This window comes from Desarmillaria tabescens (assembly GCF_030435595.1).
Source record: "Desarmillaria tabescens strain CCBAS 213 chromosome Unknown EV420scaffold_44, whole genome shotgun sequence".
In the NCBI taxonomy this organism is placed as follows: domain Eukaryota; kingdom Fungi; phylum Basidiomycota; class Agaricomycetes; order Agaricales; family Physalacriaceae; genus Desarmillaria; species Desarmillaria tabescens.
Genome location: NW_026848343.1, coordinates 278911 through 301708, shown reverse-complemented (window position 1 = coordinate 301708; position 22798 = coordinate 278911). Strand labels below are relative to the sequence as shown.

The 22798-nt window shown below is 48.3% G+C and overlaps 7 protein-coding genes across 7 annotated transcripts; 1 reads left to right on the top strand and 6 right to left on the bottom strand.

Annotated features, from left to right (window-relative positions):
- Positions 1–900: 900 nt before the first annotated feature.
- EV420DRAFT_1647787 (P-loop containing nucleoside triphosphate hydrolase protein) lies at positions 901–3769 on the bottom strand (the record flags this gene model as incomplete). The annotated part of the gene is made up of 11 exons (XM_060478081.1): positions 901–1066; positions 1123–1241; positions 1294–1535; positions 1590–1712; positions 1766–1841; positions 1896–2045; positions 2099–3057; positions 3107–3228; positions 3282–3340; positions 3434–3577; positions 3629–3769. The coding sequence occupies 11 exons, from the start codon at positions 3767–3769 to the stop codon at positions 901–903; spliced, it is 2301 nt and encodes a 766-aa protein (XP_060326180.1).
- A 1495-nt stretch (positions 3770–5264) lies between these two features.
- Positions 5265–6823, top strand: EV420DRAFT_1647786 (integral membrane protein DUF6; the record flags this gene model as incomplete). Its single annotated transcript, XM_060478080.1, has 11 exons — positions 5265–5462; positions 5512–5529; positions 5581–5690; positions 5749–5900; positions 5947–6052; positions 6115–6152; positions 6207–6297; positions 6348–6441; positions 6490–6555; positions 6608–6712; positions 6767–6823. 11 exons carry the CDS (start codon positions 5265–5267, stop codon positions 6821–6823), a joined length of 1035 nt encoding a protein of 344 aa, XP_060326179.1.
- A 527-nt stretch (positions 6824–7350) lies between these two features.
- EV420DRAFT_1647785 (kinase-like domain-containing protein) lies at positions 7351–8151 on the bottom strand (the record flags this gene model as incomplete). Its single annotated transcript, XM_060478079.1, has 4 exons — positions 7351–7545; positions 7599–7717; positions 7771–7812; positions 7872–8151. 4 exons carry the CDS (start codon positions 8149–8151, stop codon positions 7351–7353), a joined length of 636 nt encoding a protein of 211 aa, XP_060326178.1.
- A 1191-nt stretch (positions 8152–9342) lies between these two features.
- Positions 9343–11701, bottom strand: EV420DRAFT_1313564 (glycosyltransferase family 69 protein). Its single transcript, XM_060468614.1, has 4 exons — positions 11300–11701; positions 11118–11247; positions 10424–11065; positions 9343–10368 (listed from the first exon to the last, which is right to left on the bottom strand). Exons 1-4 carry the CDS (start codon positions 11466–11468, stop codon positions 9567–9569), a joined length of 1743 nt encoding a protein of 580 aa, XP_060326177.1. The 5' UTR covers positions 11469–11701; the 3' UTR covers positions 9343–9566.
- Positions 11702–11728: 27 nt separating this feature from the next.
- On the bottom strand, positions 11729–13955 carry EV420DRAFT_1568838 (uncharacterized protein). Its single transcript, XM_060474194.1, has 17 exons — positions 13845–13955; positions 13631–13793; positions 13488–13572; positions 13399–13437; positions 13313–13345; positions 13165–13261; positions 13081–13106; positions 12992–13022; positions 12896–12928; positions 12768–12844; positions 12652–12706; positions 12509–12595; positions 12423–12461; positions 12332–12376; positions 12244–12270; positions 12153–12193; positions 11729–12100 (listed from the first exon to the last, which is right to left on the bottom strand). The coding sequence occupies exons 3-17, from the start codon at positions 13497–13499 to the stop codon at positions 11840–11842; spliced, it is 903 nt and encodes a 300-aa protein (XP_060326176.1). The 5' UTR covers positions 13500–13572; positions 13631–13793; positions 13845–13955; the 3' UTR covers positions 11729–11839.
- Positions 13956–14439: 484 nt separating this feature from the next.
- On the bottom strand, positions 14440–18278 carry EV420DRAFT_876548 (proline-rich protein). The gene is made up of 13 exons (XM_060483838.1): positions 18071–18278; positions 17888–18018; positions 17681–17838; positions 17550–17632; positions 16954–17500; positions 16812–16903; positions 16581–16765; positions 16441–16530; positions 16262–16387; positions 15358–16209; positions 15228–15300; positions 14507–15175; positions 14440–14455 (listed from the first exon to the last, which is right to left on the bottom strand). Exons 1-12 carry the CDS (start codon positions 18123–18125, stop codon positions 14739–14741), a joined length of 2829 nt encoding a protein of 942 aa, XP_060326175.1. The 5' UTR covers positions 18126–18278; the 3' UTR covers positions 14440–14455; positions 14507–14738.
- Positions 18279–18320: 42 nt separating this feature from the next.
- EV420DRAFT_1568809 (JmjC domain, hydroxylase-domain-containing protein) lies at positions 18321–22327 on the bottom strand. Its single transcript, XM_060474193.1, has 11 exons — positions 21743–22327; positions 21406–21694; positions 21038–21377; positions 20726–20986; positions 20407–20668; positions 19812–20355; positions 19665–19752; positions 19449–19639; positions 19133–19394; positions 18813–19076; positions 18321–18762 (listed from the first exon to the last, which is right to left on the bottom strand). The coding sequence occupies exons 1-11, from the start codon at positions 22033–22035 to the stop codon at positions 18593–18595; spliced, it is 2964 nt and encodes a 987-aa protein (XP_060326174.1). The 5' UTR covers positions 22036–22327; the 3' UTR covers positions 18321–18592.
- Positions 22328–22798: the final 471 nt, after the last annotated feature.

Below are 22798 nucleotides of genomic sequence, written 5' to 3'. Positions count from 1 at the left end.
GTGGCACACGAGTTGCTGGAGTGAACACAGTGACCCTACTTGTAGCATCTGGTAGTGTTAGCGGCTTTCTTTTGCATGATGTCTTCAATTGTCTATGGAAGCGCCGTCGAACATATCCTGTTCACTCCTTGTTGGTATAGTACGTAGTTTCTTGTATTTTCTGAGTCACTGTGTGCTCATGAACGAATTCTTTCTACAGAACCACTGGCGATTGGCGCATTTTCAGCCAAAATACTCCCATATCTGAATAGAATCTGCAGCAAAACCTTCAACATAGTCATCTTCTGGTAGTAATACAGGATATTCGTTCCCCAAATGTTAGGGTTGTCGCCAACCAACCGACTTTATACTCAAATCAATGGAAGCACTGACAAGCATGGTGTCGTTCAGATCGACTAAGACATCCCAAAGTCCAGTGGTATTCATCCATCACCGACTCGATGTGATAAATTTCATCGTTTAACATGATTGTTCCGCCTTGCCCGCGTCGATCAAAAGCAGACAGGATCACAAGGATAATCGGAAGCGTCGTTGCTTGCATGGCCCACGGCACCTCGCTGAACCACATAGCCAGCGTGAGTTAAGGTAGCGAAGACAATTGACAAGAGTTTCATCGGAAATATGAGAAGGCTTTCTTGCATCACACATGCATGGTTTTGTGGTAGCGTCAGACCGAACTGAATTGAATATTGAACGTTGAAGCTTGAAGGCCCATGTGAACTGACTTCCATCGCTTGCGGGCTGCCCGGACTCTTTTCAAAGAGCAAAACGATCACAAGGATACATTCTAGGGAAAGATCCCAGTACCAGGGTTATAGACAAGGATGACACTATCCAGGTCTAACACTAATTATAAGTGAGTCACCAAAAAGTAGCAAGACAGTATCGCGAACATGATCATCAACTGAAGAGAGAAATCAATTCTTTTTGCCTTCGTTCTTTCGTGTCGTCACTCCTCTTTCCGACCTTGCCTGCTTTCTTATTCACCACACGTTGCAACGCCCGCTTGGTCTCGCCATCGCTAAATGTTGATAGGTCAAAGTAATTTGTTGCAAACTCTAATAGCCTAGAAAGACGACCGTGATCAGTCCAAGAAGATCAAAGCAGAAGAGTCAAACGTACCATTCAGGGCGAACCTCGGATACCGTACGAATGTAAGGTCTCTTCGTCAACACAAATTCATTGAAGATGACCCATTCTGGTTGAGTGTTAAGGCCACAGGACGGGTGAAGTGCCACGACCTACGTGTGCCATCAATCGAGGCCTTGAAGACAGGTAGAAAACATTACAAACCTGGTCATCCTTCACCGTAAGATAATTTCCCTTTTCTCCCTCTTTATGCGCTACTTGCATGAAGAACCCACAAATAAGCACTTGACGAATGTTCTGGTACAGTTTCTTCTCGTCTGAGAGTGAAAGCAGTTCTACCTCGTATTTGGCCATGATTCGCTCTAACTGTGCACGGACGTTGTCCGCCTGGGCGAGAGCTCGAGCAGAGAGGAAGTGGTTGTACAGCCAGGTCTTGTCATACTTATCTGTGAGGTTGTGTGAGCATCTTGTTTTGGGCCGCAAAGTAGACGTGAACATACTTTGAACATATTGATTATAGACATTCAACATGGTAAGATGGTCGCCATCGGGGACAGTGAGTCGGGCTTTCGCTGCATCGGCTTGATTACGTGCATTTGGCGGTCGTATCCATACGTTCGGTACTAATAGGTATCGTTAGTTGAGTGGTAAATAGGTAGGGAACGGGAACGCTAACCGGAAAGCATAGCGGTGATAGTAAGGATTTCATTACTGCACTTGAATTCCGGGCTGACGATAAGCATTTTTGCGAGCTAAATCAAAGGTGTTAATCAAAGATACATCTGCCAAGGGAGCTTCAGGCGCACCTGAGGATCGAGCGGGAACTCTGCCATCACACTACCCAGTGCCGTTAGGTTACCGTCGTCATCCAACGCAGAGAGGAAGTTCAGTAACTCCAAAGCTCGCATCAACGTCTCGGGAGCTGGAGCATCAATGTAGTCAAAACGTACAAGATCCTGGAACCAATTAATAGGTGCTTGTAATTGTGTGTGGTGTGTGAGATTCTTACCTTGATACCCAATTTGACAAGCTCCAAGACAGTATTGCTCAAATTACACCTCAAAATCTCCGGATGGGTTTGCTCTTCGAGCTCATTCATGAAGTCCTTCTCCGTATAAAGTCGGAAGCACTTCCCTGGTCTCGTACGACCCGCACGACCTGCCCTTTGTCGGGCGGAGGCCTTAGATATAGGGCTTACGAGCAAACTTTCAACTCGTATCCGAGGGTTGTAGACTTTCTGTTTGGAGAAGCCGGAATCAACGACATATACGATTCCGTCTATTGTCAAGGACGACTCGGCAATATTAGTAGAGACAACGACCTTTCGGCCTGGGGGACCGTCGGGTGTTCGAGGAGTTGGTGCGGGGTCGAAGATGCGCTGTTGCTGTTGAGAGGATAGGGAAGAATAGAGAGGTATGCAAACTAGGGAGCCGACGGAGTCTGGGTTCCGGTTTACCAGATCGTCCGCTTCGAGCTTGATTTTTCGGCATGTATCCTCTATTTCATTTTCACCGGTGAGAAAGAGTAAGATGTCACCAGGCTCTTCGGCTCGATGGATCATAAGGACAGTTCGGATAGCAGCTTCCTCGTAATCGGGCTCGGGGTCTTGAGTGTAGAACACCTCCACAGGATGTGTGCGGCCGGGTACTTTGAATAGAGGCGCTGGTGTACCAGCGATAAGACCAAAGTATTTTTGGAATTTGAGAGCATCAAGAGTTGCGGACATTATGATGATCTTGAGGTCGGACCGGCGTTTTGCGAGGTCTTTCAGGAGACCCATGAGGATGTCAGTGGCAAGAGTCCGCTCGTGCACCTCATCTAAGATGATAGTGGAATATCGCTCGAGGTTCGGATCGTTCATTGCTTCCCGGAGAAGCATACCGTCGGTCATGTATTTAAGGAAAGTTGTACCAGGCTCTGTCATGTCTTCGAATCGAATCGAATAACCGACGTGTCGACCAAGCTGGACTAAAAACAAGGTAAGCTTTCTGGGTCCAAGTACGTTAACAGTACTCACCATCTATTTCATCCGCCACCCGTTTTGCTACCGACATCGCTGCAACACGACGAGGTTGGGTACATGCTACGAGCTTGCCATTTGTATGCGGTAGATCCGAATACGCAACGAATTGAGGTATTCTTTGATTAACAGTGAGTGCTGGTCTGATAAGAAGGAAATGTGCAGCACATACTGCGTCGTTTTTCCTGCTCCGGTCTCACCAACTATTACAATGATCTGATTCTCATTGAACTATTGCAAGCATCAGCTGAATGATTACTTGAAGAGGAGGGCGCCATCTGAAGAGGGGTCGGCCTGTTTCTAAGGGCAACAGAACCCAAACACCTCCTCAAATACAACGCGCATACGAATCACCATCTTGAAAAAGTCATCCATCTGCGAATACACGGGTAGCTTTTCTCGCGAGGCAAGGATTCTCTTGTACTGGGCCGAATGTGGCTGCTTTGTGAATGGATTGATATCATGTTCCTGGGTATATTGTCAGATAAAGCTTTGGACTCTGCGAGGAAGAAAACGTACCAGAGCCTGACGCGCCTGTTTACCGGTGACTTTCCTCGGCAGAAAGCCAAATAGCGGGTCTCCCGAGGTATCAATTTTAGCCTTAGACGAACCGGAGCCACGCTGAGAAGGGGGTAGATGAGCAAGGTATGGGTTGTCCATGACTGTTGTCGAGAGATGGCGGTGAGAAGATTGATCATCTGAATACCCACGACAGGCTAATCTCGGCTTGCGCGGACCATTGCTTTTCTCTGCTCTGTCCAGGAAGCTCCTGTTCAGGTGGAGATGGGCCAGCCATGGCTCAAGGAAAACGGCAAGCGAGGTTGAGAAGAAAGCATGTTTTAGAGAGAGGTATGAAGAAAACTAGGAAGCGTCAGAATTGTTGGTTTGGCGAGGCAAAGTCGGGCGGAGGTCCGGTGATTAATTGGGTAGAGGATTCCAGGTCATCCATCATCAGTCGCGTAACAAAGGTGGGAGTGAAAGAATAGGAAGAATTCGTCCACGGTGGGGAGGATGTTCCCACGCCTTCGCTTTTTCCCGTCCTTTACTACCATGCGGCTTTCTTTTCCATGATGTCTCCAATTGTCTATAGAACCTGGACTGAACACATCCTGTTCAGTCCTTGCTGGTATAGCACGTAGTTTCTTGTATTTTCTGAGTCACTGTGTGCTATGAATGAATTCTTTCTGAGAACCACTGATGATTGGCGCTTTTTCAGCCAAAATACTCCCAGTTTCAAAACTTTCACGGGTGAATACATCCTCAATCGGTTCATGAAATCGTATAAAAGTTCAACTTGTTCATCACCCTTTGCATGCATTTGGTTCAGGATACGTGAATGTCGTAACTCTTTTCTTATGAAGCAAATGCAATGGGTCTTTGAACTCCCGAGGATCCTTTCCTGACCCACAGTGATCTCAAACGCGTAACAGAGTTTTGTATTGGTTGTCCTGGGAATCTTCTCCTTCTTTACTTCATCTATCTACAGAGTTGGATATCATCTGAGCCTGTCCACGAGGCATTTCAAGCGGTGAGCACATTCCTATCCCTACCTTCATCACTGCACGGAATTTTGAGTGGCTGACCAGGGATGTAAGGGGATGTATGCCAGACAAAACAGTGTTGAGTTCTCAGTTTATCAGGGTGAGAATTCTTTCCGTGAACGCACAAATGACGCGACCTTGTTGCCAAAGCACACCAGGTGGATAATCGTCTTTGGACTCCTGACCAGTACTGTCCTCAAAGCCGTTGATATGATGCAAGATGGACGCCTCAAGGGATCTTCACAGTTTTTCCCCCGTCGATGGAACTGGCAATTGACGCTATTTCAGCATCTATCCAGATGTACAACACCTTTCCTGTTCAGTATATTGCACGTCGCTGTCACCTCAGCGAGCAGACGAGCCGTTAACTTCACTGGCACTTGAACCAATCTCGACTGAGCGCTCTCTGTGGATGCCTCCCTGAACGTACTCTGCCCCCGAAATCTTCTGACTGAATACTTACCAACTCGACTGGAATTACAAAGTTAGGCACCATATCCGCGCACACGAAAAGATAATGGTGACGCAATGCCGGTTATCTTTCGCACCATCAATATACTTAATGTCCTTCCGCGACAACAATAACTTGAGCCTTCATCTGCAAACTTGAAGCCATGACCGTCGAAGTTCAAGGCGAAAATGCTCCTCTGCTTCCGAAAACCGTTCTACGCAACTGGCGATCCTCTCTGAAAGACGCGTACCAAAGGAACACAGGCTTCCTGCTTATTGCAGCTGCTTCTTTCATCTTTTCCATAGGAAATGTCTGCGTGAAGGAACTAAACAGACTGGATGACTCAGTGCCAACTTTCCAGGTGAGCTTTCAGTTGCCTTTACTATTCCTGCCTAATCAACTTTCTATAGTTAATCGCGATCCATATGGTACGCTCATTCGCTTATCCTGAGTCCGTTATCAAAAGAACCTGCTTCTAGAGTATAACCTACCTCGGCGCTGTGATATACATGCTATGTGCAGGAATTCCTGAGCCTTTCAGAGGACCCCACGGAGCTCGCACGCTTCTCGTGTTTCGTGGGATATGCGGGTACGAAGGCCCGCTTTCTTTCCTATGCATTCTAATGCGTCGTCATGTCTCGTCTCAGTTTCGTCGGTATCTGCGGGGTGTACTATTCCCTCAAGTACCTTTCCCTCTCAGAAGCTACGGTCCTCACCTTTCTGATGCCGACTACAACCGCCATAGCGGGCGCGGTATTTCTTGGGGAAACGGTATCTGTGGGGCAGATCATAGCTGGACGTATGTTTCCAAGTTACTTGTAAGTTTGACTTTTTAACAAGAGCAGTGTTCAGCATCTCCGGTGTCCCCTGCATCGCGCAGCCGGAATTTCTGTTCGGGGACTCACCGGTAGATGAATCCAGAGATCCCAAACGTCGTTTGCTTGCAGTTGGGTATGTGTCAGTAGGATTCACTTAACGATTCGTTATTCTTACGCCCGGATGACATGACCTAGCGTCGCTCTAATCGGCGTACTTGGAACCACAGCCGCTTGTGAGTCCCTACCAATTTGTCCTTGACGTTATCGTGTCCTCACGTATCCCAAAGTTACAACTATTCGTGCCATCGGTTCCCGAGCCCACGCCCTTCATTCCTTAGCCTCATTTTCATTGCAGTCGGTCATTGCATCCAGCATTGGGTAAATAAAAACTCCACCCAATGATTCCCGCAATCTCAATTCTCGCGCAGAATAGCAATAACGGGTACTCCACTTGTCTTCTCCGCCAATTGGAAATGGATCGCTCTCTTTCTGACATTGGGGATTACTGGATTTTTTGGGCAGGTGGGTGTACCATCACACAGAATAATCTAACCACATGTTCTCGCCTAGCTCCTTATCACCATGGGCCTCCAGCGCGAAACAGCTGGAAGGGGAACGACAGCTGTTTACACCCAAGTACGTGTTTTTACGTTGTAATTTTTCATCAAATACAAACGCCTTTTCCAAGATCGTCTTTGCTACTGTTCTTGAACGTGTTTTCTTTGATTTCACTCCCGACGCGTGGTCGGTGGTAGGTATCGTGATCATTGTAACAGCAGCGTTATATGTCGCGGTTCGTGATTCCCCAATATGCGAGTGAGAAACATCATTGACCGGATGTTGGCAGCTGTCGAAGCGTAAGGAGCGAGTTAGCGATAGCCTAGAGCCTTCAGAGAGCGCATAATATTTGGAGAGGCATCAAGATCAGAGGAATGGGAATAAACAAAACTATTGTTTGTGGGTGGGGCCAAGCAAAGAATAAAAATTCGAGCACTGAGTAAGAGATGCTGTGCGCTTGCCGCTGGAAGCAAGATACCGATACGAGATCAAATGAAAATATCTAGTTGAGTGGAAAATAGATAATTATATGGTAGTCATCGATAGTAAATGCTGTTAAAAGCGCTGTGTAGCAGACAGGTGGCAGATGCCATCTATTCATCCTCCAAGAGCCAAGGATCCGATAAGAGCTCTCTCGCCGAGGGCCGCTCAGTCGGGTACAACTTCAAACATTGCAGTATAAGTTTCACCGCCCCCTCTACATCGGAACCTTTGAGCGGAGAACTTGTCCTTATACTGGCCAAGATCCCAAGGAGGGGCCACTGGCTATAAGGCAGGAGCGAAAGATCGACCAGTTTAAGCGAGTCTGCATCATCATAATTCGAGCAGAGCGACACAAATAAATGAGCAAGAAAACACACTTTGCTCGTTAAATTACCTCGCGGAATGAGGATATATCTCCAACAGGGCGGGAGGGAAAATCTGCTGTGTGAAATACGCGGTCTGGAATAATACGTGAATGTGCTGCACGTCGGGGTCAGAAAAGTCAGTTCCGGCGGGATACAGGTAGCGAAAGCGGGGTTCGACACCGGTGTATAACAAGGAGAGCCGTGTTAAAAGAGTGAACACCTAGTAAAAGGATAAACGAACTATGGTTGATCGTGAAGGAACTCAGTACATACGATGCATCCAAAAGTCCAGATATCGACTGTTTCGTCCCAAGGTCCGCCTAGCATGATCTCAGGAGGGCGAAGTCCTAGAGGCGTAATGTGGTCTGTCGTATGGTCATCGCAAAGTTGAGCTATGGAGCGCTTGTAAATGATAACGTAAGGTTCAGATGTATCGAAGTCTCACCATTACTAAAATCAGCTAGTTTGAACGTGCGTCCGGCCAGCTCTTCAATAGAAGGTAGCAGTAGGCATTCGGAACATAAGTTGTAGCCATTTTGTCAAGACTTTTTGTTGGGGGATAAATCCGTGGCGGGTGCGCTCGGACCCACTCGTCCAAAATCTCTGCCGTGAACTTGTCGTCAAATGGTACTCTTATGTTGTCGGGCTTGAGATCTGATTGAAACGAATAGTATTTATGATTATCAAGACAAAAGACGAGTTGAAGATGACCACCTGTGTGTACGATTCCATGATGATGTGAGGCTTCGAGTCCTTTGAGGGTATGGCGAAGAATACGCTTGACGATATGAATGGGAAGGAATTCATGAGCAGGGACTAAGTGCATGACGCTATTTACAGCCTGAAACAGTTCTAGCGCGTTCGCCATCATCATCCATTCCAGTGTGAGTGAAATGAGTAATCATTCGAGAGCAGAAGTCATGTATGCCAGGAGGGGCAAGGCAAAAGCGCTGATAGACGTCTAATTCACGAAGCTTGTGTTCAAAGTTCATTTGGGAGGCGTATCCATTCAATATGTTGAGAGCGACGTGGTTATTGTTTCTGCAACTAGCTGTTAAGCTGAGAAGAATAAAGTGCTACAATACGTACATCGCATCCTTAGCTAGCCATACACTAGAAGTGGTTCCAAAGCCAAGTTTCACCTGAATAGTGAAACGGCTATTAGGCCCTAGGCTGGTCCCCAGGCTTGCCTTGGAAATACCCATATCCAGCTCCAGCAGGGAGTCCAAGAGGCTCTTCGTAGATCTTGATATATATCTTCTCGTTCGTGCTCTGTCGCGGCACAGACGTTGATGAGAACCGACTACGCACTGAGATAGTGGACAAGCAGTGAACGAAGAAAGCATTGGGCTGGCATTCTTTTCAGCGCCGGGCCCTTCACCTGGCCTGGTCTTTTCAAGTTTGTCTAGGGAGACTGATTGGAACTCGTTCATAAAAAACGTTGGGTCACAACTGACAGAGTAGTAGGTAGTCTCGTACCCACCCGTTTCGTGAGATCTTGCCCTCCTGCGTCCGGAGAGATCGGACCGTGTCACGTGAGCGGAGTTACAAAAGGGAGGGCAGAGATCTCACTGAAACGTCTGGGGCATTTGGGCTCGATATCACCCCTCCTATGTTTTCAAATAATGATGCCGTAATATAACTATATTTAGACCACTTTTTGTAGCGCAATAGCACTCCCTTCGTCTAATGGCCAGTCGAACCTTCCGAGAATGGACTTCACTGATCAACAATGTTGACGGTGATCCAGACAGGCATTTAGAATCTGATTCCGAACCCGAAGATTTACTTTCTCAATCCCTCGGAAGACCACGCCCAAGGAGGGAATCAATCAGCCGAAGCGGAGGAAACTGCAATTGCCGAGCAGGTCTTAGTAGGAGACTTTTGGCAACGGCGGTGTTGGACTTGCCCGACTGCAAGCGAGACAAACTTTCGCTCGCTTAGTCAGCACCTTATAGACACCACGAGATGGGCAACAAAACATCCTTGACTTTTCTTATCCTCATCGACTGCCACGAAAGCTTTACCCCGATGATAGGTCTGCTGTTTAAGCGTCGGAGGTTGGCATCTTTGAGTTGAGTAGTTTAAGACTTCAAGTTATCAACATGATGGAGAAGTGAGATTGCGGATGCTGCCACAAAGTCGCAGAAGTGAACCGTCCAGCGTCATTCATATTACTTCCCATTAGTAGTATTATCCATCCCATAATAATCTATAACGCTAAGCACTGAAAAATCAATGTTACAGTTTCTGCAACTCATCATGAATCGAGAACCCTAATCTCCTTTGCGTCTTTGGTGCCCCGCGACCACCCGTTGTCCTCTGCTCTTGGCAGACAAAACTCTCAGGTGCACCTTCCCAATCTTCCAATATATACCTGCTCTTCCCTTCACCGTTGTCCTTGCCCTGATCATCACCAAACAAATCTCGAGCAAGCTGGGTGTGACTGACGCCGGCATATGTAGTCGGGCAACGAGGATTAGCAAGTATCCTGGCAGGCCTAAACACCGAGTTGGGAATGGCCAGCTTGTCACCTTCCCACTGACCTGGATCTTCGTCTTCGTCCGTCATGGCATCATAATCACTACCAGCATTTGCGTCGGGGTCGGCGGGTTGTGCTTGAGCCTCCTTGTGCTTGTGACCAAAACCTTGTCGACGGTGTAGTCGCTGCTTGTCGAGCAAGCCCTCTCCCCTCTCCAAATAGCCTTCCTCCATGCCCTCTCTCGCACTTCGAACCCATAAGTCCCGGCAGAAATAGGCTTGACTACTATCCAAACATGAACTCTCAGGACCACGAACAGGCGCAGGATCTGTCCGACTAAGATTGTGGAAGTCAGATCCAGCGCGGTATCGGATGCCCTTGTAATAGGTCTGGGAAGGATCGACAACGTGGGTGCCTGCTTCGCAACAAAAGACCTGGAACGGTAGATGTTTACTATAACGCTGGGCGCCCTGTTCGTCTCTTGGAGGTACACCCGCTTCTGCACGATTGGAGCTTTTACTCTGACGAAATTGATCTCCTTCGATGTCTCGTGTACGCCATCTGCAAAAAAAGGGTCAGCGACTCTTGACGCCAAGAATGAAGGAAAATTTTGCACCTGTCGCTGAAAATAAAATCGCCACCATGTTCCGCCCAGTCCATACCACATACCATCCCCGCTTGGTTGACGAGACTGACCCTCAAGGTCTCCAGGATGTCATTCGGGCATGTAAATCCCTTCAACCACACGACCCTATCGAAAGTCACCCCTCTTTTGTCTCGTAACTCCCACAAAGGCTCGAGCACCGAATTCCGCATATACGCCTCCTCCAAAGGGTAGTAGGCGGCGGCTGGATCCTCAGTCATACCTCCGACTCTTCGAATTCTAAACGGAACACCTAGCAGGGTCAAGACCGCCTCACACAGGTCCACCAAGGTCTCCGTACTGTCGTTACTATCGTAATCCAACATGCTCACGAAAATGTTTCCTGTCCCAAGTCTTTTGGCCATTTGGACGATCACCGCAAGCTGGTCGACTAAAAAATGATCCGCACTGTGGATGACAATTGCGATGAAATAGTACCGTTCCCGAGCTCCGTCAGAGACCAAATCCTCATAGGTATCTGTTTTACTGTTCTGTCCGAATGGCCGCGCCAGAGTTGGACACAAAGCAGCGACCCATCCATTGAGCGAGAGGAGCTGGTCAATAGCAGAACGGACGTGTTGTGCATCCATATTGGACGTTTCCTTGCTGATCATACTACCGAAATAATTTGAGTGGCTGTCCACACGGTAAATGACAATTTGCTCACTAGGGCACCTGCCACCGTTCCCAATAATCATCTACACCGTCTCTGACCACACCGCTGAAGATGTCTTGTCGCTCATCTCTTCCCATCCTCGATTGAAGCCATGTATGACTTTGTACGTCCAAATTAGTTCCTAAACAGCCCAATTAGCATCGAGCGCATTCGTGTAGATACGTCTCCTCCACCTGTTCCTTCAAACAAGCCCTGCTCCTGTATCTCAACATCCTTCGCCTGTCTCGCCAATGTCGGTACCGATGGCGTAGAAAAAAAGAGCACTCGAACGAAGAAGATCAGAAGGAAGGCGAAAAGAACGCGCGACAGCGACCGCCGCCGCACCGAGATAGCCATGGTCATGGTGGGAGCGGATAAGTCCTCGAACCGATAATCGGGTGTTACGGAAATGGAGATGTTGTAGTTGTCGTTTCTTCGTCTTTACGGAAGCGATCGTCTCTAACACGAGCGCGCCGACGACCAGCTCAGGGATGGTGGGCGTCGAAGGTGAAAAGTCACCGCACTCGCGCCCGTGAAATGCCTCCTTTTCCCAATCAGGGTCTTTTCACACGGTCCGGACCGATCTTGAATCCGCCTCAACTGATCCTGCGGAATCGCAAATAGAGAGCTCAAAGCAAAGCGCTACATAGCTGGTAAGAGTAGATAAAGATACAAATGTATAACTATATTACAGCTTCTACAAATGAAGAAATAACTAATCGTGATGGTCATGATCATGCCGGCATTGATGAGGAGGAAGCCAGCGCCGACGAGTCTGTCACTCCAGAGCCAGACGGGAAATCAGCCATAAAAATCGTCAAATCCGTGCTATCTAAGATGGGTGACCTTGGTGGACTGCGTTGTTTCATGATCAAGAGGAAAATTCGAGTACAAAAGATGGAATGGAAGACACGCTGGGGTCTGCAAATATACATCAAGAAGAGCAAAGAAGAAAAAGGAGCATAGACCAACGTTGCGAGCCAATTGGAGAGAGACTGGATGAAAGAGATGTTTAGATTACAAGAATAAAACTAGAAGTCGACTCACCGGTATGCAAATTGGGATGACGACATTGGCCAAAGAGAGGGCTACAATGCAAGTCAGTCACGTACCGATATATGAAGGTGAAAAGGCTGACCGAGAAGATACAGGTAAAACAATAAACCTAACAGACCGTCAGTATCAAGATCTGAAATCTATACACTCTTAATAAAATTACTGCTCACCATCTCGGTACAACTTCGCAACCCACGGCGAATATGGCGGTCGTACTGTACGGAAATAAGAACTCGATTGGAAAGAGCCGAATTGACTTACAATGCCGTGTCGCCTTTATTAGCATAAGCACAGCGATGACTGCAAAGAATAGTCATCAAATATTATTCCTTGAAGTATCAACATACCAGTTTCGCAGAATAATAGTAGAAGATATGCCCCCATGATGATGGGACTCGCATGTACCAGATGACATCCTATGCTCGCTTTTCTATCTGGAGAAAACGACACCCCGTCAATCTTGTGTAAGTTTGATGGCGGTGGTACGAACAGACAAGGGAATTGAGTTCTAGACCCGTGAACACAAACGACGGGACGGCCACAACCTTGAAAGCTCCATTAGGTCCAAGAAGGTGCAAGATCGTATGTCGGAGAAATAAAACATACCAAGATAAGTATAATAAATCCGATCATGACTGATCTTTTCCGCTCCCAGATAGCATACGTTCGCAGCATCAAAATCACTGTCAAAATGATGAGACCGTAAATTCGTCCTTGAAAGTCTCGGAACGTACCCTCACAAAGAAGAATCCCCACCACCGTAAACCCTACGTCACCATAACGGCAAATCAGGAACATGGAAAGCAATCTATACACCGGCTGAGGCTTACAGGTGACGACTTTGAAATGCTTAATACATTTCTACATATCGGGTAGCTTAGTTTGTACACCAAGGGCGTCCTGAAACGCGTGTGCGTACCTCAGGAGAGTTCTGGGTAAATGACACTGCAAACATCACACAGTCAGCTAATATCTGGGGCCGGAGGTTAAAATCCGGACGCACAGCTCATGGAGGTAAATGCATCTACGAAGGGTAGATATCGATTTATGAAGAATAGCATGGCACTAAACGATAGGGGATGTGACCAGACGAAATCCACCTGTCGGTGACTTGATGTGAAGACGTGAATAAGGACAAAAAGGTGGCGCACCTCCCGATCTAGTGTACAAGCCCAATCGTAAACCTATTCATCATATCAGCGGACCAACTCCACAAGATGAACCATTTTAAGTGTACCAAAAGCATGCAACTCGCTACCAGCGACGCAGGGATTAACTGTACGGGTCGTCAGAAATCAAGAAGAGTTGCAAGTACCGAAGACGCACGTTGATCTGCATGACTGGCAATTTCCCGGAGAGAGATAGTCAAGGAGAAGGAACATCGTCCGGAGAAAATCTTTTGGCTTCGCGTCTGATCTCCCATTTGATCATCATGGTCCGATGTATAACACGGGTAAATAATCGCTTACATCCTCATCCGCGGCCCCCGATCGACGGTCGTCGGTAGGACCGGCTTCTACGCAACCATGCCAGGACAACAACGAAAGCACCAAGAGTAAGGACACCGCACTGAAGCGCCGAAGAGCCATGCTGCTTCTGTGGCCGCGTGGGTGCCATTTGTCAAATATTTTCCTAAACCCACATGATCAGCCAAGCCAAGGATCAGAGTAGCATCTCCTAGACTCTAATATCCCTATAGCTAGTCCTCTTGAGTCTGGGAGATTCGGACCCAAATCTCCGGATATGCGAAACCTTCAAACTGTTCCGCCCAATCCCGCCAATGACAACCCGTTGTTTTTTTTTGTTTCAAGTGATGGTAACTGCGAGCAGTCGGGACGAGCCATTGGTATCACGAGGAGCTGATCATTGGGGTGCAAAAACGAAGCTGAAAGCCTGCAACGGCAAGTACTTACCTGAAGGACAATTCGTTGTTGCTAGGAAACGAAATCAAAAGACCAAGTGGATCATCGAAATTCACCTTAGGTCCATCCGGGGAAGTTTTGCTAGACAGATAGATGATGCGCGATGATACCAATAAGTTTTGAGGTATCAGATGATCTACGCCTCCAATACACGGAAATAAAAAGAGAAGGCTGAAACAGATATAGGTAGAAGCGGAGCGAACCGCGCCGTAGCTCTTATTTCATTTTGGCCGATAAGACACCGCTAAAGTGTGCTCCGTCGCTTTCCTTGAACTAGTGCGTATCACGGGCGTTGCCATTAAACGGAACCAGTTACGAAGAAACTCGATCCGCGGTCAAATTTCGTAATTACATGCCTTAGATTGAGTGGGCCTGATTAAGTTCATGGTCAGTAACTCTGCGAAACCGAATACAGTTACTTACCAACGAATGGATCATCAAGTGGATCCTCTGCAGTACAATCAGCGTCAAACTTAGGGCGCTCGACATTTCAACAAATCTTCCATCGCCAAATTCTCCAACTTACCTTTCCAGGGTCATTGAGATTTGCAAGATCAGCACCCTCAACGATATAACTAGTACATTAAACACATGGGGGAAACACGTACGTAGACCAATCATAGGTACACCATCTATCCAATAATGAAGCAAACTGTCACTTCCTTTTCCTGGTCTTCACAGGCTTAAACACCGCATCAGAATCAGAATCATCATCGACCTTCAGTGCGGCCTTTTTGGCCGTCCCCCTTCTTGTTTGGGTACCCTTACGTGAAGGCGCGCTGGATTGCAGTGTCTGTACGTCGTCGTCATCCGCCGCTAAATCTTGCTGCATGCCCTCATCCTCCGAGTCCTCCAAAAACAAAGGAGGAGTGCTAGGCCTCCGCGATGCTGCTCTTTTCTTGGGGACAACACTCCCTGCTCGAGAGGGTGGCTTATTCTTGGTCTTCTGGACAACGGGCGGAGGGTGATCATTATTCGAATCCGAGTCGTTGATAAGAATCTTTTGACTCTTTGTACGTTTTGGCGGTTCGGGTGAATCGATGTCAATGGGCTCTTCTCTCTGCTGATAATCTGCTGAGATTTGAGAGAACGCTGTAGAACCACATGACTATTGGTTTAAGAACAAGGGGTCACTGTTGCTTACCCGTCGCCGGAGCCATAGTACTCTCATCACTAATGACAAGGTCAACGAGCTTCGAGCGCACCCGGCTTGTTACCTTCTGCATGGCCACGACACATTAGCCATCAAATCTCAAATGATAAAGATACCCTACCTTGTTGAATTTCTTGAAATTGGGCTTGCCTTGCCATTCCGCATTTGTTTCCGTCTGTCTCGTCCTTCCCCCATGTTTGCCATGCACCTCCATCGGGACGACAACCATGAAGTTCCCTCTAACCCTATTATCGTCGCCAAACTGTTCCAAGACCTTCCACTCATCCTCCGGGTTCTCTTTATTCAATTCGGGTTTGGAAATCTTGAGCTTGTTGAACTCTCGATCAAATTCGTCCTCATTTTTCTTCCCACGTTTTGTAGAGGCGATTGCCTTCAAGAAAGCATCGTCCGTATCCGGCTTACCTGGAGAAGCACCGGATTTGGACTTCGTTGGTTGAACGGTAGAAGGCGGCTTCGGTCTGGTCCGATCCTCAGCCTGGATAGTTGTTGTCGGCAGACGGTGAACAGCATTGTCATTGTCTACGGCTCGCTTCTTAGCCGGAGGTGCTTCGGTCTCCGGTGTAGGTGCGAGAACCTCCTCAACATCAGCCATTTCAACATCTTCTGAAAAAGTCTTTCTTTTTTGCCCTCTGCTACCTTCGGGTACGGACTGCTGAGTCTCCTCCTCTTCCTCACGGACCGGATGAAGAGCACCGCTTCTGGAACTCCGGGAACCCAGTGTTTCAGACTGATTCTGCGTTTGACTGGCAGCACTGCTCTGGAAGCCACTGAAGTTCGTCCCGTCAAATGTTATTCCAGCCTTTTCTGGATCGCTCGCATCGAATAAAGCTTTATGCTTTTTGTATGCGGGCTCTTCAGGGACTTCAATCCTGCCTATGGTGGCCAATTGCGACTCGATAGTATCTGTTGTGTCGAGGCGACGTTTAAGTTTCTTAGAACGTTGCAGGGGAATCTAGAGAAAGGGATCTATGTTCTGGGATGTTTATAGGTAACTGCCAACTTACAGAACTTTCAGCCGTAGACTCGGCCGGGGTTGCTGGTGCCGAAGTAGTTAACGAGTTGATCAATATCGAATTATCATTCAATCCACTGATAATTGGTAGTCCTGCGTTAGCACGTCTTGTCAAAGTCTGTATTGGCCCGCTCAACAAAGGAATACAGTTTCCAGCGAAATTCGACCTACCCGCCTTGGAGGCAGTGCACCTTCCGGAGGAAGCATCAGCGAAACTGGAGTGTCTTCCGGTTGTTGGGACCCTGTTCTTCTCGTTAGTTTCTTGATACACAAATCAGCTCATAGTACATAGACAGGTTTACTAAACATACACGCCGCGGAGGCAGAGTTTCCTCTGGGTTCAGATCCGGTATACTGGCAGGCTCTTGGGACCCTTGGTGAGAGACTGCTCGTCTGATCAGCTTCTTGCGAGATGGAACAGCTGATTCTAGCTCGGGAGGTGGAGCAGATGGCTCATCTGGTATAGAATTGGGAATGACGTGTGGAAGGGAAGATTCTAGTAGACATCAGGCATCATATTCGGTCAACGACTCTATACTTACCTATGTCGGTTGATCCTTGAGTAAATATTGACACATTCACATCCAACACGGTCTGAACAATGTCCTGGGGTTCGAGTACACGTACTTCAAACCTAATGGGAGATCCGTAAGTTTCAATCAGGAACCTAAGGATATTACGCACTCCCGAGCAATTTCTAGTAGCTCCCGCCAACTCTCGGGCCCAACGGCGGCCACCATGGCATCCTGCGATGCAATAGCAACCATCTTCACGTTCTCCTTTGCACGTCCGCGAGATAATGCTTTCCGCCACTTTGCACCGCCATCTTGTATATTGAAAGTTTCAATTGCCCCGTCGCCGCGTTCGAGAAGTCCACGTAGCTCATTATCAATCTCTCTGGACTTTTCACTGATGCACATGAACCGGTAGTCCTTGAAAATGTGGAGCCGTTCTTCATTAGGGTTCCATACGTCCGCTGTCTTGTCTTTCTCCAGAAGTTCAGGTGAAAAAGTGGGACGGTATTTGGAGGCAAGAGGCATCTTGAAATGGCTCTCAAGCGACGAAGGATCATCGTCCGGTAGACTTCCAAGCCTGAGCACCTCACTAAGCCATTCCGGTTTGACGATTTGGCATGCAGATATGAGTGATGCGGCAATTGATGCTGTTGCTGAGAGTGTGGAGGTGATATGGTGTGTGACATTAGGGTTCGGTGTGTGGACCACTTTGATGCCTAAACACGTCTTAGGGAACTCACGCGGCAGGTAGGCAGCAAATCTCACCTAGTACTGCACAAGACTCCAGAGATGTGGACGCTTTCCCTCGCGTCAGCGACAAATAGACACACACAGGCAACCATCTTACGCTAATGAAGTTTGAGTCATAGAACGCACTAGCTCATTTAGGGACGCACCTCGCAGATACTGCAGACACCAACTGAAGTATGTCACCGTCCTGTAGCTCTACGACTGCAGCTGAATTGGCAGGGAAAGGAACTCCGTTCCTCTCAACCTTGAACATCTTGTCTTTCTTATTTACTAGTTGAACATTCGGCTTTGAATGCGGATCAGACTGAGCTAAGTTTTGAGCATAAACTCTAGGAAATAGACAGTCGGCGCACCACATCGTCCACCTTACTCTCTCCTATAATGAGTTCACAATGGTGATGTGATATCTTTTTGCTGTTAATTAACAGCGGCTGGCCTTTCCTTCCCAAACCGTACGTTGACCCAGGCTTTAGCAGCTTAGATTCTGTATATCCAATCAGATGTGCATACCACGAGCGGAGAACAGCCTGGCCTACTGGCAAAGTTGACTTCTCCGGTTTCACCATCGAACGGTCCAACGATAGTCCACATACTGACGGTCAACACTTGCGCCTCAGAGATCCTAACTGACAAAAATTAATACCACATCAAAGACGCGGTATCCAGTGTGAACAATGAGAGGTAGTGAAAATAGCGCTGCAATCCGTGGAGAAGGTGGTCGCTAACGAGTGATTTCACTTTCTGGGTGTGACAAGTCGCGTCTGTGACAGTAACAATACTGCGATAGGGGCTTTCTGACTACCTTCCACTGTCTTCTGAAATAAATTCAACGTTCCAAACCCTCAAGCCTTGACCTAACTTGTGTATTATACAACATAAGTGCTTGAAATAACAATAAAAGTACAAGCCTTAAAACTTAACATAATGATATAATAATCTACGCTGGGCACTCCCGTTTCGCGCTCTCAACCGCTGCTAAAACCATATCTCTTAGCTGCGGCTGATCGCGGAACACCGCTGTTAGTTGTTCGGGCTGCATGGTCACTAGCGCTGCTAAATCACTGGGCAGAGTCACCGTATGTGATACGGGCGTCGGTGTAACCGTCGGAGGATTGGTCGGTGGTGACGCATCCGTCGAGTTCTTTGTTTGGGGTGGCGGTGGCGGTGGCGGTGGAGGGGGAGGGGGAGATGTGGCTGTGGCTATCTTCAAGTTGCTCGTGGCGCTCGTCTGCGTCTGGTATTGAGCACTGGGGTAAAAGTAACCACCATTAGGCGGACCTTGGTATGGCTGCTGCCATTGCAGCTTGCCTGAATATCCTTTCGGCTGAGGGGCGGTGTAGGGATAGAACTGGGCTGCTGTAGTATAATAACCCTGATACGGATAGGCTGATGCACCTGACTGCTGACCTGGGACCTGATATCCCCAATATGCATATGGATTGGCACTGTAGTTAGGCGGAGCGGTAGATCCATATTGAGCTGTAGGCACTGGAGACTTGGTATTTTGACTGGTCGAGGCTTCAGTATTTATTGTTGGTGCTGCTACGAAAAGATGCTATGAGCGACCCAATGCAGAAGCAGGGCGTGCCGTTACTTACGGGGCTCAGGTGCAGCTTCAGAAGGCTTTTGCACAACAGGGCCGTCGGTATTTCCGAAGACTACACTGCCCCATTTGAACTCCCTCTTCGAGCCACGATCCCATAGGACCTCCACAGAACCGGTCTCTTCAATCACACGGACCAAAGAAACCTCGAAAACACCAGCACTGACTCGGATCTTTATACGAGCCATATCAGGTAAAGTCATGAGTTCGTTTCGAATCTTGTCTTGCTTCGAAGCTTTCTTCGCTGCAGCTACGAACTGCAACAACAAAAGTGAGAAATTAGAACGGACTGTACGTAACACGGTACTAACAGGGTTGTGTTGCGTGCAAAGTACTCGTACCTCTACCTTCTTGATCACCTTTAGCACCCGCGAATCATCTGTGGGAAGGCCAGTTACAGAGTCGACTTGCATCTGGTCAGACGAAGTCCCGGGATCATTGGAATCCAAAAGCACCACCTCCTTCTCCACTTCGCGCAAAGTCTCGAAGATGATATGTTGGTCTTTTCCGTCCCGAGCGCATGACACAGTGAAACGCCTTCGGACATTTGCCCTTGGTACACTGTATAGGTGCTCCATGTGCCCTAGGTCTGCTCTTAGTGCAGGCGGAACATTTCTGTAAGACGCCGTCAATAAACATGCCTGTCACGCTAGTAGTCTCACGAAATGTCTTACAAGATTCCATCTGTCCCTCACAATTCCGTCAACGCCGAACACCACCCTTTCCAGTCCGTTAGTTTCGTCTACTTCGTCAACCCACGTTTCAGGTACGATGTTAGCACAGCTCTCGTGGGCCATCCATTTACTTGGGTGTCCAGCAGCATCTACAGCATCTCTGCGGCCAATAGGCGGGTCTTGAACGCGAAGAAGGCCTTCCGTTGACGTAGATATGCATAAACAGCATGGATAATGTTCAGGCTCCGATGGTCGCGGTCCTAACTTGAGTGTAACCTTCGTCACCACTGGCGATGTGGATGGAACCGGTGCGGGAGGCTTCATTGATTTCGGGGGTGCCAATTTAACCTTCTTAGCTTTGGGTAATGGCTCTCGTTCGTCCTCGTGCTGGCGCTTCGGGGGCCGGACGGTCTTCAAACTTGGAATGACGACCGAAATTTCCTTTTTCATGGACGATCGCTTTGGCTGCGGGGGCGACGTGGGAGCGAAAAGTTCACCCTCGGCTTCACGGTCCCTTAGAAGTTGCTCTACGTCGATGCGAACACTAAAGATTTCGAGTCAGGGCATGAAAGAGTTTGGGCTGTTAGAAACTGACCTATCAGGAATGCATTCGCATGCCTTGGCCTTGATTCCCTTGCTGATCCAGCTGTCCAAAGCAAAATTTACGCTTTCCGCACAGTTTAATCCCAGATTGAATCCAGCGTGATAGCCCAGCGGATAGGTAATGATAATTTCTCCTGCATGCTGTACGCAATGATTCGGCCTGCATGATGATTGTGCCAACAGAGTCGCGGAAGCAAGGTAGGATTTATGGCGAAGGAACTGTGAACACTGGCTGCCGTCCTTGGGGAAGTAGCCTGTAGCGGATGGATCTAAATCAGAAAAAGGCGTAGAAAAAAAAAGATGAAACATACTTCGCATGGTTTGTTCCAAAGCACCCGCCCTACCTTGCGGAATGGCATACCAGAACTTGGGTGCTCCAAAGTGAATATAGTTGATACTGAAAAGATCCATGTCTTCGACATGCCAGGCAAATGATGCACGCCACATTCCCCAGTAAAGATAGGGTGTATTCACGCCAGGCAACCCTTGGCTCGACGAAGGCAATAGTCGCGTCAAAGCAGATTCTAGGTGTCCAACGTTCCAAATCTGGGTCTGATCGGTGAACAGGGTCCCTGGCGAAGTGATGAAGAAATAGTCATGAGTTTTGTGTAAATGGGACTTACCCTGCGAATCTGCACCATACCAAGCTGGTTTACCCAAGCCACAGCTACGCCAAAACTGCCTTTCGAGTATGTGACAGAACTCTGGAGTGTAGTCTGATGATGTCGTGCCCGGTGGCAACCAATGTGTATAGGGATCAAATGTCTTCAAGAAAGCTGCATCGCGAGCCGACCGTTCCGCAGCTTTCTCAGTTGTTGTCTTCTTCCTCCCGGGTGGCCTCTTCGCAGACATCTCAGGTTTTTCTCTTGCGTGGATAGAGGGGTCAAGAGTCGTGCTTTGCAGCGGTTCGACCACGATAGGCGCGTTAGCAGATCCTGGGCCGTCAGTCGTAGATTTTGGGCGCTTCGTTGGGCTCCTCTTTAATGACGACCTGATCCTCGGCGTCAGCCGATTCCGCTTTCACGTTGTCCGAAAAACGTTTAGATCGTCGCGTCTTTGCCCTGACACCACTTCTTCCATGAAGACCGACTTCGTGGACGCCCGGTGCACGATAATCCTCCTTGTCGCACATTTCCACCCACTCTCGTACACTCATATACTTCCTTCTCATCATGTTCTCCACACGGAAGAGGCCAGCGCGTCCCTGCATGTGCTGCTCAATGGGTGACGATATTTTCACATTATTGAGTTGTTCCTTTATCGGTGGCAAAGATTCCGACCTAAGGAATGGTCAGGGATGACAGACAAGCCAAGGTGCCATTACACACCATTCCTTCGGAGGTATAATCTTAATAATACCACTCCGTTCACCCCAACACTCGACTTTCTTCATGTAATCCTCAAAATCCCTGAACTCGTCCATTGTCGGCTTGAATACTGGTATCCCTCGATGTGCCAGGGGATCATCTTCGGGTGTTAGCCATGGCCTTCCGACGGAGGTGGGTGACGGAAGTGTGTCATCGGCACCAAAGAAATGGTCAGGTTGAACAACTGGAGGGCAAGGCGTGCATGATCTCGAGCTAAGTGAGCTGGTAAGAGACGGTGTCCGAGAGGATGACATCGCAATATAGTGAGCGAGATAAATGGATTGCTGAAACAGGGCTAGAAGCCCGTGTACGAGCTCCGGATGGACTTGGACGTTGCTAAAGATAAAGAAAGCTGTCCTGCTACGAAATGTGCCGACTGCGCGCTCGTTGTTGGTAGGAAATTGTCGCTGGGGGTACGTCTAAGACGACCTAGGCTGCCTTGCTGAGTTTCAATAGTTGTCTAGATTAGTCCCAGTATGACTGGGCCGGCCGAGAGCCGGTCCGAGGCAGTGGGCATGAGGTTAGGGTTAAACCAGTCCTTTCGCCTTGAACTCACTGGGACGAAGGAAAACCTGACAAGATGGTTTGGAGAGTTTTCTGTGGGAGACTATCTAATGCCCCCTTCTTGCCCCACACTGCAGTTTGCCACCGTGATCCGTGACTCTAAGTTCGCCGTCTCGCCGCACATAAAGCCCAATTTCTGTAAGGACTCGATTAGGCTGGACTCCGACGCGATATATTCTTTGCTTCCAAGGTTCAATCAGAATCAGGAACGAAGGAATTGGTCACCGCTATTCTTTCCAGGTTTTCCTTCATGTTGGCAGCAACCCCGTCTGGTCTCGTTTCAGCTCTTTTGATGACCCGTGCACGATTCAAGGGAGGGCGTCGTGCCATCGGTCTAGTATGTCGAGCGGTTACTAAAACCGAAAAACAATTTTAGCACAAGTTCTCCACATCTGGACTTACGAGACCCCGTCGTTCATCATAATCCATTGCTTCTCAGCCTGCTTTCGCACC